Source organism: Mesoplodon densirostris, chromosome 13 (assembly GCF_025265405.1).
Source record: "Mesoplodon densirostris isolate mMesDen1 chromosome 13, mMesDen1 primary haplotype, whole genome shotgun sequence".
NCBI lineage: Eukaryota > Metazoa > Chordata > Mammalia > Artiodactyla > Ziphiidae > Mesoplodon > Mesoplodon densirostris.
This window is the reverse complement of record NC_082673.1, coordinates 52,496,036-52,514,118: the sequence shown is the minus strand read 5'-3', so window position 1 is coordinate 52,514,118 and position 18,083 is coordinate 52,496,036. Positions and strand designations below refer to the sequence as shown.

Sequence of the window (18,083 nt, the reverse complement as noted above, 5' to 3'; positions counted from 1 at the left end):
TTTTAAAAAAATTTTTTTAAATTTATTTATTTATTTTTGCTGTGTTGGGTCTTGGTTTCTGTGCGAGGGCTTTCTCTAGTTGTGGCAAGTGGGGGCCACTCTTCATCGCGGCACGCGGGCCTCTCACTATCGCGGCTTCTCTTGTTGCGGAGCACAGGCTCCAGACGTGCAGGGTCAGTAGTTGTGGCTCACAGGCTTAGTTGCTCCATGGCGTGTGGGATCCTCCCAGACCAGGGCTCGAACCCGTGTCCCCTGCATTAGCAGGCAGACTCTCAACCACTGCGCCACCAGGGAAGCCCGGTTTACATTTTCTTGATGGCTGATGTCATTGAGCATCTTTATATGTGCTTATCAGCCATTTGAATGTCTTCTTTGGAGAACTGTCTATTCAGATCCTTTGTCCTTTTTTTAAGTTGGATTATTTGCTTTTTGTTATAGAGTTGTAAGAGTCCTTTGTATATTCTAAACATAGGTCCCTTATCAGATATATGATTTGCAAATATTTCCACCCATTCTGTTTTTGCCTTTCACTTTCTTGATGGTTTCACTTGTAGCACAAAAGTTTAAAATTTTGATGAAGTCCAGTTTATCTGGGGTTTTTTTTGGTGTTGGTAGTAGTGATTTGTTATATCTAAGAAGGTCATGAAGATTTACTATATTTTCTTCTAAGAGTTTTATAGTTTTAGTTCTTACATTTCAGCCTGTGACCCATTTTGAATTAGTTTTCATGTATGGTGTGAGGTAGGAATCCAATTTTATCTTTTTTCATGTGGATATCTCATTGTTCCAGGACCCTTTGTTGAAAAGACTGTTTTTCCTCCATTGAATCGTCTTGACACCCTTGACTTTATTTTCTGATGGAGTTTCTAATGACTAATTCCAAACCCAAAATGCTGATTTATTCTTTTCCTGTTATAATTAATATCAAGAAACTAAATAGTTGTCTTTAAAAACTAATGAAGTAGGCATTTTTTGAAATTATACAGCTGTTTTAAGCAAGGCAACATGCGAAGCGCGAAAGTATTAAGCTTAGCAGTCAACTTTAGTGTCCCGTTACTTTGTTTATTCCATTATTAAATTTTTGTTCTTGAGTTATTTCTCATCTTAGATTGGATTAATCCAGACTGAGAAAGTATTGTTTTGGTGACTTCAGGGGTTTTATACTTGAGTGGTCTTGATAAATACAAAATCTGGAACAAATTGAGCATCAAAATAAATATACTAATGGATAATAACCCACTGAATAATGTGGGTTATTGTAGGAGTCTGAATCCATGCTAATACAACTAAATAAATAAATGGGGAGGAGCGTAAGCTCTTTCTCAGAGTGGAATGCTAAATCATAAAAATAAACGTAATGTAATTGATGGTGTTGGAAAATATTAATGGATTCCAAAACAAATGGGTGAATGTTTGATCAGGAAATAGGATATTTGAATAGATTCAAGCATCTCCTTACAACATACTTTAAAAAATTACAAATAGAAAAATACTAGCTTTGCAGGAATACCTGGTAGACACCACTTTAATCAAGTGAATGCCTCCTGTAATGGGACAAATTGATATTATGTGCCCCTGTTATGATGAACTGTGATATTCCTGTCCAAAATGCATAACCTGAAGCTCATCATTAGGAAATATCAGACAATCCAGATAGAGGAGCATTCTACAAAATAACTGGCCTGTAGTCTTCAAAAGTGTCAAAAATCACAAAAGATAAAGTTTGAGGAACTGTTCTAGATTAAAGGAGACTAAAGAAACTTGTTGATTAAATGTATTGTGTGATCTGGGATTGAATCCTGGCTCAGGGAAGAAACTATCAAAAGACATTGTTGGGGCAAGCGACCCCATTTGAATATGAACTGTGGATTGGGTAATAGTATTATACTACCAATGCTAAATTCTTGGTTTTGATAATTTTACTGTGATTATGTAAGAGAGTGTCTTTGCTCTTTGTAAGCACCCTTTGTAGTATTTAGAGGTAGAGGAGCACAGTGTGTCCAGCTTACTTTCAGATGTGTACACACACACACACGCACACACACACACACACGGAGAGATAGAGGGAAAGTAAAAGGAGCAAAATGTAAACAAATGGTGAATTTAGGTAAAGGGTATATGAGACTTCCTTGTATTATTTCTGGATTGTTTCTATAAGTTTAAAATTATATCAAAATAAAATGTTGCAAAATATAAAATTTAGGTCTTCATTAGTTTATTGCCGTGACTTACTTTATATTTTATTTATATTTTGGGATCAGCAGTAATCTTTTTTTAATTTTTAAAAAAAATTTTAATAGATCTTTATTGGAGTATAATTGCTTCACAATACCGTGTTAGTTTCTGTTGCACAACAAAGTGAATCAGCCATATGCATACACATGTCCCCATATCCCCTCCCTCTTGAGCCTCCCTCCCATCCTCCCTATCCCACTGTAGGTCGTCGCAAAGCACCGAGGGGATCTCCTTGTGCTTTGCTGCTGCTTCCCACCAGCCAACTATTTTACATTCGGTAGTGTATGTATGTTGATACTACTCTCACTTTGCCCCAGCTTCGCCCTCCCACCCCATGTCATCAAGTCCATTCTCTATGTCTACCTCTTTATTCCTGCCCTGCAACTAGGTTCATCAGTACCATTTTTTTAAATTGCATATATATGCATTAGCATACGGTATTTGTTTTTCTCTTTCTGACTCACTTCACTCTGTATGACAGACTCTAGGTCCATCGACCTCACTACAAATAACTCAATTACTTTTCTTTTTATGGCTGAGTAACATTCCACTGTATATATGTATGACGTCTTCTTTATCCATTCATCTGTCGATGGACATCTAGGTTGGTTCCGTGTCCTGGCTATTGTAAACAGTGCTGCAATGAACATTGTGGTGCATGTCTCTTTTTGAATTATGGTTTTCTCAGGGTATATACCCAGCAGTGGGATTGCTGGGTCATATGGTATAGTTCTGTTTTTAGTTTTTGTTTTTGTTTTTTTTTGCGGTACGCGGGCCTCTCACTGTTGTGGCCTCTCCCGTTGCGGAGCATAGGCTCCAGACGCGCAGGCTCAGTGGCCATGGCTCACGGGCCCAGCTGCTCCGCGGCATGTGGGATCCTCCTGGACCGGGGCACGAACCCGTATCCCCTGCATCGGCAGGCGGACTCTCAACCACTGCACCACCAGGGAAGCCCTGTTTTTAGTTTTTTAAGGAATGTCTATACTGTTTCCATAGTGGTTGTATCAATTTACATTGGAGGGTTCCCTTTTCACCGCACCCTTTCCAGCATTTATTGTTTCTAACTTTTTCAATAATGGCCATTCTGATGAGCGTGAGGTGATACCTCATTGTAGTTTTGATTTGCATTTCTCTAATAATTAGTGATGTTGAGCATCTTTTCATGTGCCTCTTGGCCATCTGTATGTCTTCCATGGTGAAATGTCTATTTAGGTCTTCTGCCCATTTTTTAACTGGATTGTTTGTTTTCTTGATACTGAGCTCCATGAGCTGTTTGTATATTTGGAGATTAATCCTTTGTCTGTTGTTTCATTTGCAAATATCTTCTCCCATTCTGAGGGTTGTCTTTTTGTCTTGTTTATGGTTTCCTTTACTGTGCAAAAGCTTTTCAGTTTAACTAAGTCCCATTTGTTTATTTTTGTTTTTATTTCTGTTACTCTAGGAGGTGGGTCAAAAAAGATCTTGCTGTGATTTATGTCAGAGAGTGTTTTTCCTTGTTTTCGTCTAAAAGTTTTATAGTGCCTGGTCTTACATTTAAGTCTTTAATCCATTTTGAGTTTATTTTTGTGTATGGTGTTAGGTAGTGTTTTAATTTCATTCTTTTACATGTAGCCGTCCAGTTTTCCCAGCACCACTTATTGAAGAGGCTGTCTTTTCTCCATTGTATGTTCTTGCCTCCTTTGTCGTAAATTAGGTGCCCATATGTACCTGGGTTTATCTCTGGGCTTTCTAGCCTGTACCATTGATCTATATTTCTGTTTTTGTGCCAATACTGACTTGATTACTGTAGCTTTGTGGTATAGTTTGAAGTTGGGGAGCCTGATTCCTCCAACTCCGTTTTTCTTTCTCAAGATTGCTTTGGCTATTCGGGGTCTTTTGTGTTTCCATACAAATTGTAAGATTTTTTGTTCTAATTCTGTGAAGAATGCCATTGGTAGTTTGATAGGGATTGCACTGAATCTGTAGCTTGCTTTTTTTTTTTTTTTCTTTTTGCGGTATGTGGGCCTCTCACTGTTGTGGCCTCTCCCGTTGCGGAGCACAGGCTCCGGATGCGCAGGCCCAGCGGCCATGGCTCACGGGCCCAGCCGCTCCGCGACATATGGGATCCTCCCAGACCGGGGCACGAACCCGTATCCCCTGCATCGGCAGGCGGACTCTTAACCACTTGCGCCACCAGGGAGGCCCCTGTAGCTTGCTTTGAGTAGGATAGTCATTTTCACAATATTGATTCTTCCAATCCAAGAACATGGTATATTTCTCCACCTGTTTATGTAATCTTTGAGTTCTTTCATCAGTGTTTTATAGTTTTCTGAGTACAAGTCTTTCACCTCCTTAGACAGGTTTATTCCTAGGTATTTTATGCTTTTTGTTGCAATGGTAAATGGGATTGTTTCCTTAATTTCTTTTTCTGATTTTTCGTTGTTGGGGTATAGGAATGCCAGAGATTTCTGTGCATTAATTTTGTATCCTGCAACCTTACCAAATTCATTGATTAGTTCTAGTAGTTTTCTGGTCGCATCTTTAGGATTTTCTATAATAGTGTCATGTCATCTGCAAACAGTGACAGTTTTGCTTTTTCCTTTCCAATTTGGATTCCTTTTATTTCTTTTTCTTCTTAGATTGCCGTGGCTAGGACTTCCAAACTATGTTGAATAATAATGGTGAGAGTGAACATACTGGTCTTCTTCCTGATCTGAGAGGAAATGCTTTCAGTTTTTCACCATTGAGAATGATGTTAGCTGTGGGTTTGTTGTATATGGCCTTTATTATGTTGAGGTATGTTCCCTCTATGCCCACTTTCTGGAGAGTTTTTATCATACATGGGTGTTGAATTTTGTCAAAAGCTTTTTCTGCATCTATTGAGATGATCATATATATATATATATATATATATATATATATATTTTTTTTTTTTTTTTTGCGGTACGCGGGCCTCTCACTGCTGTGGCCTCTCCCGCCGCGGAGCATAGGCTCTGGATGCGCAGGCCCAGTGGCCATGACTCATGGACCCAGCCGCTCCACGGCATGTGGGATCCTCCCGGACTGGGGCACGAACCTGCGTCTCCTGCGTCAGCAGGTGGACTCCCAACCACTGCCCCACCAGGGAAGCCCGATCATACGGTTTTTATTCTTCAGTTTGTTAATGTGGTGTATCACATTGATTGATTTGCGTATGTTGAAGAATTGTTGCATCCCTGGGATAAATCCCACTTGATCATGGTGTATGATCCTTTTAATGTGCTGTTGGATTCTGTTTGCTAGTATTTCGTTGAGGATTTTTGCATCTATGTTCATCAGTGATACTGGCCTGTAGTTTTCTTTTTTTTGTGGCATCTTTGCCTGGTTTTGGTATCAGGGTGATGGTGGCTTCATAGAATGAATTTGGGAGTTTCTCCCTCTGCAATTTTTGGAAGAGTTTGAGGCGGATTGGTGTTAGCTCTTCTCTAAATGTTTGATAGAATTTGCTTGTGAAGCCATCTGGTCCTAGACTTTTGTTTGTTGGAAGATTTTTAATCACCGTTTCAATTTCATTGCTTGTGATGGGTCTGTTTATATTTTCTAATTTTTCTTGGTTCAGTCTTGGAAAATTGTACCTTTCCAGGAATTTGTCCATTTCTTCTTGGTTGTCCATTTTATTAGCATATAATTGTTTGTAGTAGTCTCTTATAATCTTTTGTATTTCTGCAGTGTCAGTTGTGATTTCTCCTTTTTCATTTCTAATTTTATTGATTTGCATCCTCTCCCTTTTTTTCTTGATGAGTCTGGCTAAAGGTTTATGAATTTTATCTTCTCAAAGAATCAACTTTTAGTTTTATTGATCTTTGCTATTGTTTTCTTCGTTTCTATTTCATTTATTTCTGTTCTGATCTTTATAATTTCTTTCCTTCTACTGTCTTTGGGTTTTCTTTGTTCTTCTCTAGTTGCTTTAGGTGTAAGGTTACATTGTTTATTTGAGATTTTTCTTGTTTCTTGAGGTGAGATTGAATTTCTATAATCTTCTCTCTTAGAACTGCTTTGGCTGCGTCCCATAGGTTTTGGGTCATCGTGTTTTTGTTGTCATTTGTTTCTATGTATTTTTTGATTTCCTCTTTGATTTCTTCAGTGATCTCTTGGTTATTTAGTAGTGCACTGTTCAGCACCCATGTATTTGTGTTTTTTACAATTTTTTTTCCTGTAATTGTTTTCTAATCTCATAGCATTGTGGTCAGAAAAGATGCTTGATACGATTTCAGTTTTCTTAAATTTTCTGAGGCTTGATTTGTGACCCAGGTTGTGATCTATCCTGGAGAATGTTCCATGTGCACTTGAGAAGAAAATGTATTCTGCCCCTTTTGGGTGGAATGTTCTATAATTATCAATTAGATCTATGTGGTCTGTTGTGTCATTTAAAGCTTGTGTTTCCTTATTTATTTTCTGTTTGGATGATTTGTCCATTGGTGTAAGTGGGGTGTTAATGTCCCCTACTATTATTGTGTTACTGTTGATTTCTCCTTTCATGGTTGTTAGCATTTGCCTTATCTATTAGAGTGTTCCTATGTTGGGTGCATAAACATTTATAATTGTTATATCTTCTTCTTAGATTGATCCTTTGATCATTATGTAGGGTCCCTTCTTATCTCCTGTAACAGTCTTTATTTTAAAGTGTATTTTATCTGTTATGAGTATTGCTACTCCAGCTTGCTTTTGATTTCTATTTGCATGGAATATCATTTTCCATCCCTTCAGTTTTAGTCTGTGTGTGTCCCTAGGTCTGAAGTGGGTCTCTTGTAGACAGCATATATATGGGTCTTGTTTTTGTATCCATTCAGCCAGTCTATGTCTTTTGGTTGGGGCATTTAATCCATTTACCTTCAAGGTTATTATTGATATATATGTTGCTATTACCATTTTCTTAATTGTTTTGGGTTTGTTTTTGTGGGTGTTTCTCTTCTCTTTTGTTTCCCAGAAGTTTCTTTAGTGTTTGTTTTAAAGCTGGTTTGGTGGTGCTGAATTCTCTTTGCTTTTGTTTGTCTGAAAAGCTTTTGACTTCTCCATCGAATCTGAATGAGATCTTCGCTGGGGAGAGTAATCTTGGTTGTAGATTTTTTCTCTTTCATCACTTTAAGTATATCCTGCCATTCCCTTCTGGCCTGCAGAGTTTCCACTGAAAAATTAGCTGGTAACCTTATGGGGATTCCTTTGTATGTTATTTTTGTTTTTTTCCTTGCTGCTTTTAATATTTGTTCTTTGAATTTAATTTTTGTTAGTTTGATTAATATGTCTCTTGGTATGTTTTTCGTAAGGTTTATCCTGTATGGGACTCTCTGTGCTTCCTGGACTCAGGTGACTATTTCCTTTCCCACATTAGGGAAGTTTTCGACTATAATCTCTTCAAATATTTTCTCAGACCCTTTCTTTTTCTCTTCTTCTTCTGAGACCAGTATAATTCAAATGTTGGTGCATTTAGAGTTGTCCGAGAGGTTTCTGAGATTGTCTTCAATTCTTTTCATTCTTTTTCTTTATTCTGCTCCTCGACAGTTATTTCCACCAGTTTGTCTTCCCACTCACTTATTCATTCTTCTGCCTCCATTATTCTGTTATTGCTTCCTTCTAGTGTATTTTTTATTTCAGTTATTGTGTTGCTCATCTCTCTTTGTTCTTTAGTTCTTCTAGATCTTTGTTAAACATTTCTTGTATTTTCTCAATCCATGCTTCCATTCTATTTCTGAGATTCTGGATCACCTTTACTATCATTACTGTGAATTCTTTTTCAGGTAGATTGCCTATTTCCTCTTCATTTATTTGGTCTTGTAGGTTTTTACCTTGCTCCTTCATCTGTGACATACTTTTTAGCCATCTCTCTTTCTTTTTTTTTTTGTGGTACGTGGGCCTCTCACTGTTGTGGCCTCTCCCGTTGCGGAGCACAGGCTCCGGACACGCAGGCCCAGCGGCCATGGCTCACGGGCCCAGCTGCTCTGCGGCATGTGGGATCCTCCCGGACCGGGGCACGAACCCACGCTCTCCGCATCGGCAGGCGTACTCTCAACCACTGCGCCACCAGGGAAGCCCTCTTTTTTTTTTTAATGAGTGGGATTGTGTTCCTGTTTTACTCATTGTTTGGCCTGAGGCTTCCAACACTGGAGTTTGTAGGCTATTGGGTAGAGCTGGGTCTTGGTGCTGAGATGAGGAACTCTGTGAGACCTCACGCCAATGAATATTCCCTTCAGTCAGGGGTTCTCTGTTAGTCCAGTGATTTGGACTCAGAGCTCCCACCACAGGAGCTTCTTCCCCCGAACCCAGGCTCACGAATCAAGATCCCGCAAGCCGTGTATGGTGGCAAAAAAATAAAAGAGAGAAAAACAACAAAGTAGAAAATAAAATTAGATTAGGAGACTAACAGATATGTTAGAAAGAATGTAAAAATAAAAATATAGATGAATCAACAACCAGAAGGTACATCAGTACCACAAGAGTAAAGAAGAGGAGGAGGGAAAGGAAAAAAAAGCGGTGGGGGAGGCCTTGGCTGTGGAGAGCAGGGCCTAAGCAAGGGTGAAGTTTGGGTGGTGGGCCTGGCCCATGATCAGGACCCACAGGGCTGGAAGAGGCCCTGGCGGTGCAGATTAGGCTCAAGGAACAGAAGGGGCCCAGTTTTGCCCCCGACCCCAGTCTCAGAGGGCAGGGAACCACACCTGGGAGCCTAGCAGGCTTCCTGGGATTGAGTGGGTGGGGCAAACGCCCTCCTCTCCTCTCCTGCTCCTCCGGTCTGGGGTCTGGGAGGGCCCTTCCTGCCTGCCTCTCCTGATCTCCCTAGTCTCCCTCCTATGCCCCAGGACCAATGCAGCCGGTGCGTGGGGGAGGACGGGAGAAGGGGGGGCCTTGGAGGGCAGGGGACTGGCCTGGGAGCTCAGCAGCCTCCCCTGCCCAAGAGGGCCAGACAATTGCCCTCTGCTCCTCACCCGCTCTTCCCGGAGAGTCTGTCCTACCTGCCTCTCCTGATCTCCCTGGCCTCAGAGGCGCTGATCTTGTCTGGCCTCCACTTCTCCCCCCTTGGTACCCCTCCGTCCGACTGGCTCACCTTGTGGTTCCTCCCATCTCCTTGGGGGTCTGAATCCCCCACCAATGGCCAGCAGGCACCCTAGTTGTGGGGAGATGCTAACTCTGCATCTTCCCACACCGCCATCTTGACTCCTCCCTCACCTGACTTGCTTTAAAATCTTATCGGATAGATTTTTGAATGTCTCTGAAATTTATTATAATGAATATTTATAGAGATATGACGACTCTGTTATTGTGAGTTGTTATTTAAAAAACATTTCAAACGTACTGTGGTAGGCAGAAAAATGGCCTTCCAAAAATGTCCATGTCCTAATCCCTGGAACCTGTGAATATGTTAACTCACGTGGCAAAAGGGACTTTGACTAAGTGATTAATGTTAAGGACCTTGAGATGGGATGGGGGGTGGTCATCCTAGATTATCCAGATGGGCCCAGTATAATCACAGAGGTCCTTAAAAGTAGAAGAGGGAGACAGATGAGAGGGTTAGAGAAAGAGATGTGATTAAGGAAGCAGGGGCAGAGAGATGCAGAGGAACTGGCTTTGAAGTAGAGGAATGGGGCCACAAGCCAAGGAATGTGGGTAGCTTTTAGAAGTTTGAAAAGTCAAGGGAATGTTTTCTCCTTTAGAACCTCCTGAAAGAAATGCTGCCCTGCTGATTACCTTGATTTTAGTCCATTAAGAGCCAAGTGAGAGTTCAAACTTACAAAATTATAAAATAAATTTGTGTTGTTTTAAGCCACTAAGTTTGTTGTAATTTGTTACAGCAGCAACAGAAAGCTAATACATATACAAAAATAGAGAAAAGAGTATATGAAGAATCTCTATGTACCCATCATCCAGCTTCAACAATTGTCAGTTTATGACAATGGTTCTTGCTTCATTGTTTCCTCTCCAGCTCCCTCCCCCCTTTTTCCCCTCTCATTATTTTGATGCAGATTCCAGGAATATCTTTTCATTTGTAAATATTTTAATATTTGCCTTTAAAACATAAGGTACTGTTAAAACAAGAACAATACAGTGCAGGTGTCATTATCACTTAAATTAACAATATTTAAGTGTTTCTTTTAATATTGAGAAATTTAGCAAGAAAAAAAGCGGTTGACTGAGAATGGCATATTGTGACTTGTTTAAAACCTCATTTGATATGTTGATTAAAATGCACTATAATTGTAAGCATAATTTTTATTCTGTGATATCTTTCAGCTTTTATTATGTAATAAAACTAGCTTAAAAAACAAACAATAAAACTTATACTTTTTATTTTTAAGTATTCCCCATTTAGGTATGAGAAACCAGTAGCTCACATTTTAAATTAGGAATCTATTATTTAAAAACATGGGAAGTTAAGTGTAATATCAGCATAAAATACATATTTTGTTCTTTTAGGTTGCTGGAAATAAGAATACTTTTCTGCAGTCACAAAATGATCCCAGAATATGCAGTTTTAATCTGCCTACTGAAGAAAGTTCTAGAGGAATTAATCATGAGGATAATTACAGGGAAAAATATTGTTTGGAAGCATCTGCAAAGACAACATCAGACCCACATCATACAGGTAAGACTGTTCAGGTTTATACTTGACCAGGCTTATTACAGTATTATTTAAATTGATTACTTACAAGAATGAATATGTTATATTTGAAAATAGTTGATGTAATACCACTAGGTCGCTGGCAGTTCAGATTTTTTTGTTGTCGTAATTTATCTTTAATGATGGATTAATAACCACATCATTCAAATCTTGCATTTTGTAGTAGGCATATGTCTAAGGTTATTCATTGTAAACTTATTGGTCAAATAATGGTCTTTACCTCAAGTACCAAAATAAATTGTGTTTAAAGATTTTTTTTTTTTTTTTTTTTTTGCTGTACGCGGGCCTCTCACTGCTGTGGCCTCTCCCGTTGCGGAGCACAGGCTCCGGACACACAGGCTCCGCGGCCATGGCTCGCGGGCCCAGCCGCTCCGCGGCATGTGGGATCTTCCGGGATCGGGGCACGAACCCGTGTCCCCTGCATCGGCAGGCGGACTCTCAACCACTGCGCCACCAGGGAAGCCCAAAGATTTTTTTTTTTAATTTACTTATTTTTACTTATTTATTTCTGGCGTCTTCGTTGCTGCATGTGGGCTTTCTCTAGTTGCGGTGAGTGGGGGCTACTGTTCGTTGCGGTGCACAGGCGTCTCATTGCGGTGGCTTCTTTTGTTGCAGAGCACAGGCTCTAGGCGTGTGGACTTCAGTAGTTGTGACACGTGGGCTCAGTAATTGTGGCTTGCGAGCTCTAGTGCATGGGCTCAGAAGTTGTGGTGCATGGGCTTAATTGCTCCGTGGCATGTGAGATCTTCCTGGACCAGGGCTTGAACCCATGTTCTATGTATTGGCAGGTGGATTCTTAACCACTGAGCCACCAGGGAAGTCCTAAAGATTTGATTTTTAAAAAAGTTTTAAAATGCATTAACAGCACTAAAAGAAGAGGTGAACTTTAAGTGAGTAAAACTGTTGATTCATTTTAGTCCATTGGAGTAACTTAAAATCAGTTAGATTTGAATTATGAAAGTATATAATTGCAGGAAAACCAAGCATTTAACAAGTTGAATTGACTTAAAATAATGACTATGGTTCTTTTTGCATCTGTAAGAGATTAGTATTTTTCAGGTAATTAAAAAAATTATCTAGGATGTTCATGGATGTTTATTTGGCCTGTGAAAGGCACCATTAAGACTACATTTTTCTAAATAACATTTTATTTTTTGGTTGAATAAGGAGTGTCAGGGAGAGAGCCTCATTTGCTGGTCTATAGAATATAACTACTATTTTAGGGTACCAGTGCAAATCAACAAAGTGCCTTAAGCGCTTAACCCTTTTGAAGGAAGTTTTTGAGCTTTGTGATAATGAATAAATTTTACATATAAATGGGTTCATTTCTTGTTGGGCAGAAGGGACTTCTGATTTTTCCCAACTGGCCAGGATCCTTAGTACCATTTACGTGCTCTCAAATTTGTAGCAAGTGTCAGGATGAAGTTGAGAAGGACTTTTGGTGGTATCCATTTAGGGAGATCCCTAGAGACAGCTCTGGGTATGGCAGTTTAGCTTCTGCCCTGTTTCACTGATTTGCTCTCTCTTTATTACTTTCCTCCTTACCTCCCTCCTTTTCTCTTTTCTTCCTTCCATCTTCGTTAGGTGAATATCCTATTTTCCCAGACTTTTTTCTCTACTGTTAAGCCTGTGATGGATAATGATCCATCTATGCCTGTTTCTTTTCTATCTTGGTAGCTAATCTCTTCACCAGAGAATGATATTTAGACTCTAGAATATAATACATTTCATGTTACTGATTTGGGGCTTTTTTTGCATTCTACTATAGTTTCCCATTCTGTTCCCTGTTAAATATGAGAAGGGAGTTAAGAGTTAAAATAAATTGAAGAGGGAGTTAATTTACTCAACCTTTAATCCCTTAATCCCTTCTCTTTTTTAGTACATTCACTGGACTGGGGAACCTGTGCCAGCCTCCTGATACCCTCCTGCCTCTCATTTAGAGAGAGAGGTTAACTGGGGAAAAGAGCATTGTGAGAAACATCTTGCTTTCTGTGGTGATTGCTGGAGAGGAATGTTATATATAGAAATGTATGGAGATGAAAGACCTGTTTAGTATATATTCACCTTTTGACATTCTTTTAATTCCAGTTCTAATCCACCTTGAAGTCCGGTCCAAGCCTGCATGTCCCAGTTAAAATGTGTCCTCATTTCCTGTTACCTTTTTATTTTGAAAAATTTCCTGCATGTAGAGAGGTTGAAAGAATACTCCAGTTATCATCATAAATTCAGTAGTTGTTAACATTCTGCCTCATTTATCCCTCCCCACCCAGCCCCGCCCCGTGTATGCAATTTTTTTTTTTCTGGATCATTTGAAAATAAGTTGCAGATATCATGCCACTTCACCTCTCAATACTTCAGCATGTATATCTTAAGATTAATGTTTTCTCCTATATAACCACATTATTACACGAAACAAGATTAACAGTAATTCATAATATTTAATATCTAGTTCATCAGGAAAACCATTTTTACTTAAGCTAGTTTAAGTTTGGTTTCTTAACAACCAAAAGAGCCCTAATAAGTACATTTTCACTCTATTGAATTTTACTGTGCACTTCAAGTCTCATCAAGTCTGTTGAGGTCATACTGGATTAGGATGGACCCTAAATCTGTTGCAGGAAGGGGGACCCCTTCCAAGGGCCCGAGAGTGGGCTCTTGTCTAACGATCGGAAATGAATTGTCCGAGGAGACACACGTGCTGACAAAGCAAGAGATTTTAGTGGGGAGGGGCCCCCGGGTGGAGAGCAGGAGGGAAAGGGAACCCAGGAGGACTGCTGTGCCACGTGGCTCACATCCCGGGTTTTATGGTGATGGGATTAGTTTCTGGGTTAGTCTCTGGCCAATCATTCTGACTTAGGGTCCTTCCTGGTGGTGCACGCATGGCTCAGCCAAGAAGGAGTCCAGCGAGGAGGATTCTGGGAGGTCGGTAGGACATACGGGCTGGCGTCTCCTTTTGACTTTTCCTGAATTCTTCCGGTTGGTGGTGGCTTGTTAGTTCCATGTTCCTTACCAGGACCTCCTTTTGTAAAACAGCTCATGCAGATGGTTACTGTGGTGCCTGGCCAGGGTGGGCAGTTTTCGGTCAGTGGTTCCCCTAACAAATCCAGTGGGTGGTTATGAGGAGAGAGACATAGAAATACAGAGGGAAAAAGGCCTTGTGACAGCGGAGACAGAGGTCAGAGTAATCCAGCTGCAAGCCTAGGAGCACCAAGGATTGCTGGCAACCACCAGAAGCTAGAAAGAGGCACGGAAGGATTCTCCCACAGATCCTTCAGAGAGAGCATGGCCCTGCGGACGTCTTGATTTTGAACTTCTGGTCTCCAGGTTGTGAGACAATAAATTCTGTTGTTTTAAGTGTTTGTGGCACTTTGTTATAGCAGTCCTTGGTAATTAATAAAGGGAGCCCTGGGCCTTCTGATACTCACGGCTATACTTACATTCTTTAGAAAAACAAAGAAGTTTTTTCATTCTTTCTGATTCCTTTTCATTGTGATGAAGTGTAAGATGAGACCATTAATTCTCCCTCAGGCTGTTCAGCTATACTCTTTATATTTTATCTATTTACCTGAGTCTCCTTCACTAAACTGGCTTACAAAGGCAGGGACTTTCTCTTGTTTGGGTTTTAAGTTAAACAGTATAAATTCAAAAACATTTTATGACTGATGGGAGGGATCTTGAAAAACTTGTACTTGAGTCCCTTGGCTAAGCCCTTTGGCTCTGAAGTACTTCAGATAAGTCACCAAGTCAAGAAGAAGCTGCTGGAACATTATAGTTTGCAAGTATTGGTAATACTTAAAAGAGAATAGTTTCAGAAAGTGTTTGGAACAAAAGCCATATTGTAATGGATATGTGATGAGACAGGCAGATGGAGGCAGTGAATGTAAATAAATAATGTATGTAAATCAATAAAGAAATTTGGTTTTGAAGGGAAGGAGTAGTAGCTTGACGGATAGCAGGGAACCATAGAGGTCTTTTGGTTGTTGTTTTTAAAGGTAGTATGTTGTGGGTTGAGAGGAAAGAGGTATTGAAGAGGGGAAGATAAAAGGTATAAAAAGGGAGTGATAAAATCTCTGTTGGAGAGATAAGTGTTTTTCTAATGATTTTTAGGTCCCTGGAGATGTTTGGACATATTTTCAGGGATTCATAAATTCTCAGAGAAGCTTAGAATTCTGTGTTTTCTTTTCAATAATATGAATAAAAGTATATAAGCCTATGTTGGGTCTTTCGGTTGGCCACCATATAATTGAGGGTTTTTTTTTTAAAGTGCTACTTGACTTTTTTTTTTTTTTAAATCAATTTATTTATTTATTTTTGGCTGTTTTGGGTCTTCGTTGCTGCGCGCAGGCTTTCTTTAGTTGCAGTAAGCGGGGGCTACTCCTCACTGTGATGTTCACGCTTCTCATTGTGGTTTCTCATGTTGCGGAGCACGGGCTCTAGGCGTGTGGGCTTCAGTAGTTCTGGCACATGGGCTCAGTAGTTGTGGCTCATGGGCTCGAGAGTGCAGGCTCAGTAGTTGTGGCACAAGGGCGTAGCTGCTCTGCGGCACATGGGATCTTTGTGGACAAGGGCTTGAACCCGTGTCCCCTGCATTGGCAGGTAGATTCTTAACCACTGTGCCACCAGGGAAGCCCTATAATTGAGTATTATTATTATTATTATTATTTTTTGGCGGTACGCGGGCCTCCCACTGTTGTGGCCTCTCCCGTTGCGGAGCACAGGCTCCGGACGCGCAGGCTCAGCGACCATGGCTCACGGGACCAGCCGCTCTGCGGCATGTGGGATCTTCCCAGACCGGGGCATGAACCCGTGTCCCCTGCATTGGCAGGCGGACTCTCAACCACTGCGCTACCAGGGAAGCCCTAATTGAGTATTATTACAAGATTTCGTGTCCGCAAATGAGAACAGAGGTAGACAGAATGGGGTATGCTCCTACCAAATGAAAATTTCGTATATTCAGATTAAGGATAGTCAAAGAATTGAGCCCTCATGTGCCGTATTGGAGAAGAAGCTTGTTGGACACAAAAGGACTTGTATGTGCCAAATATTTTGGTACCATACTTATATTGTGATTAGCAGTTTAATTTCAGTAAAATAACACTGTCATTAAATTAATGTGATTTTTGAATTTTATTGGTTTATAATTAATTTATAAGTGTTTGATTTATCTTTGAAATCTTTTTTCCGTACATTTAGAACTCCTGCATTCTTTTTTTCTTTTTCTTTCTTTTTTTTTTTTGGCCCTGCCGCATCGCTTTTGGGATCTCATAGTTCCGTGACCAGGGATTGAACCCAGGCTATGGCAGTGAAAGCCCGAAATCCTAACCACTAGGCCACCAGGGAACTCCCCTACCTCATTCTTTTTTTTTTTTTTTTTTTTTTTTTTTTGCGGTATGCGGGCCTCTCACCGTTGTGGCCTCTCCCGTTGCGGAGCACAGGCTCCGGACGCGCAGGCTCCGGACGCGCAGGCTCAGCGGCCATGGCTCAGCGGCCATGGCTCACGGGCCCAGCCGCTCCGCGGCATATGGGATCCTCCCAGACCGGGGCACGAACCCGTATCCCCTGCATCGGCAGGCGGACTCCCAACCACTTGCGCCACCAGGGAGGCCCCCTCATTCTTTTTAAAAGCTACAGAATATTCCATTGTGTGGATTTGCCAAATGTACTTAACCAGTGCCATATTAATGGATATTTAGGTTGCTTGGTATCTTTTCTTATTACAAACAAAGCTACAATGAATAGCTGTGTATTATAATCATATGTGAGAATGTATTCATAGGATACCTTTGAGTATCAAAGGTCTCAAGGTATGTGCATTTACCTAAGTGTCCATTGACAGATGAATGGGTAAAGAAGATGTGGCAATATATACAGTGGAATATTACTCAGCCATAAAAAGAAACGAAATTGAGTTATTTGTAGTGAGGTGGATGGACCTAGAGTCTGTCCTACAGAGTGAAGTAAGTCAGAAAGAGAAAAACAAATACTATATGCTAACACATACATATGGAATGTAAAAAAAAAAATGGTTCTGATGAACCTAGGGGTAGGACAGGAATAAAGACGCAGACGAGAGAATGGACTTGAGGACACGGGGAGAGGAAAGTGTAAGCTGGGATGAAGTGAGAGAGTAGCATTGACATATATACGCTACCAAATGTAAAATAGACAGCTAGTGGGAAGCAACTGCATAGCACAGGGAGATCAGCTCGGTGCTTTGTGACCACCTAGAGGGGTGGGGTAGGGAGGGGGGGAGGGAGACGCAAGAGGAAGGGGATATGGGCATATATGTATACATGTAGTGAATTCACTTTGTTATACAGCAGAAACTAACACAACATTGTAAACCAATTATGCTTCAATAAAGATGTTAAAAAAATAAAATAAAAACAAAGTGTGGAGAAGTGGTGATTTAAGCAAGATAAAATATGCAAACAGGATAAGCATAATGGAAAGAAAGGAAACAATTTTTTTTTTTTTTTTTTTTTAATGTAGTGCACGGGCCTCTCACTGTTGTGGCCTCTCCCGTTGCGGAGCACAGGCTCCGGACACACAGGCTCAGTGGCCATGGCTCACCGGCCCAGCCGCTCTGCGGCATATGGGATCCTCCCGGACCGGGGCATGAACCCATGTCCCCTGCATTAGTAGGCAGACTCTCAACCACTGCGCCACCAGGGAAGCCCCTGGGAAACAATTTTTTTAACATTAGTTAATATGCTTTTGGTTCAAGTATTGTTAAAAATACTGGATTATAAAATTGAATTTTATTAGCATGTATATCTGGAAATTGCAGGCTTTAGGATTGACTGATGTAGCAGTTTAAAGGATGTCATTATGATCCCAATTTCTATCTACTTCTGTCATCCACAAGATTGGCTTCATTCTTAGACTGGTTCCCCTCATGTTAAATGATAGATACCAGCAACCATTGGGACCACATACTTCCTTTTTCTCGTCAATCTGATGATATGTAGATGGTCCCTACTCATAATCGTTAAATAAGGTTTCTTGGGCTTCCCTGGTGGCGCAGTGGTTGAGAGTCTGCCTGTCAGTGCAGGGGACACAGGTTTGTGCCCCGGTCTGGGAGGATCCCACATGCCACGGAGTGGCTGGGTCCGTGAGCCATGGCCGCTGAGCCTGCGCGTCCGGAGCCTGTGCTCCGCAACGGGAGACGCCACAACAGTGAGAGGCCTGCATACTGCAAAAAAATAAATAAATAAATAAA

At 40.7% G+C, this 18,083-nt stretch overlaps 1 protein-coding gene across 2 annotated transcripts in view; it reads left to right on the top strand.

Annotated features, from left to right (window-relative positions):
* Positions 1-18,083, top strand: part of RAD54B (RAD54 homolog B) — a 96,956-nt gene that overhangs the window by 10,418 nt on the left and 68,455 nt on the right. For both annotated transcript variants that reach the window (XM_060115701.1, XM_060115702.1), the window contains one exon: positions 10,657-10,825. In XM_060115701.1, coding sequence (XP_059971684.1) covers positions 10,657-10,825 — 169 coding nt within the window. The remainder of the gene's footprint in view (positions 1-10,656; positions 10,826-18,083) is intronic.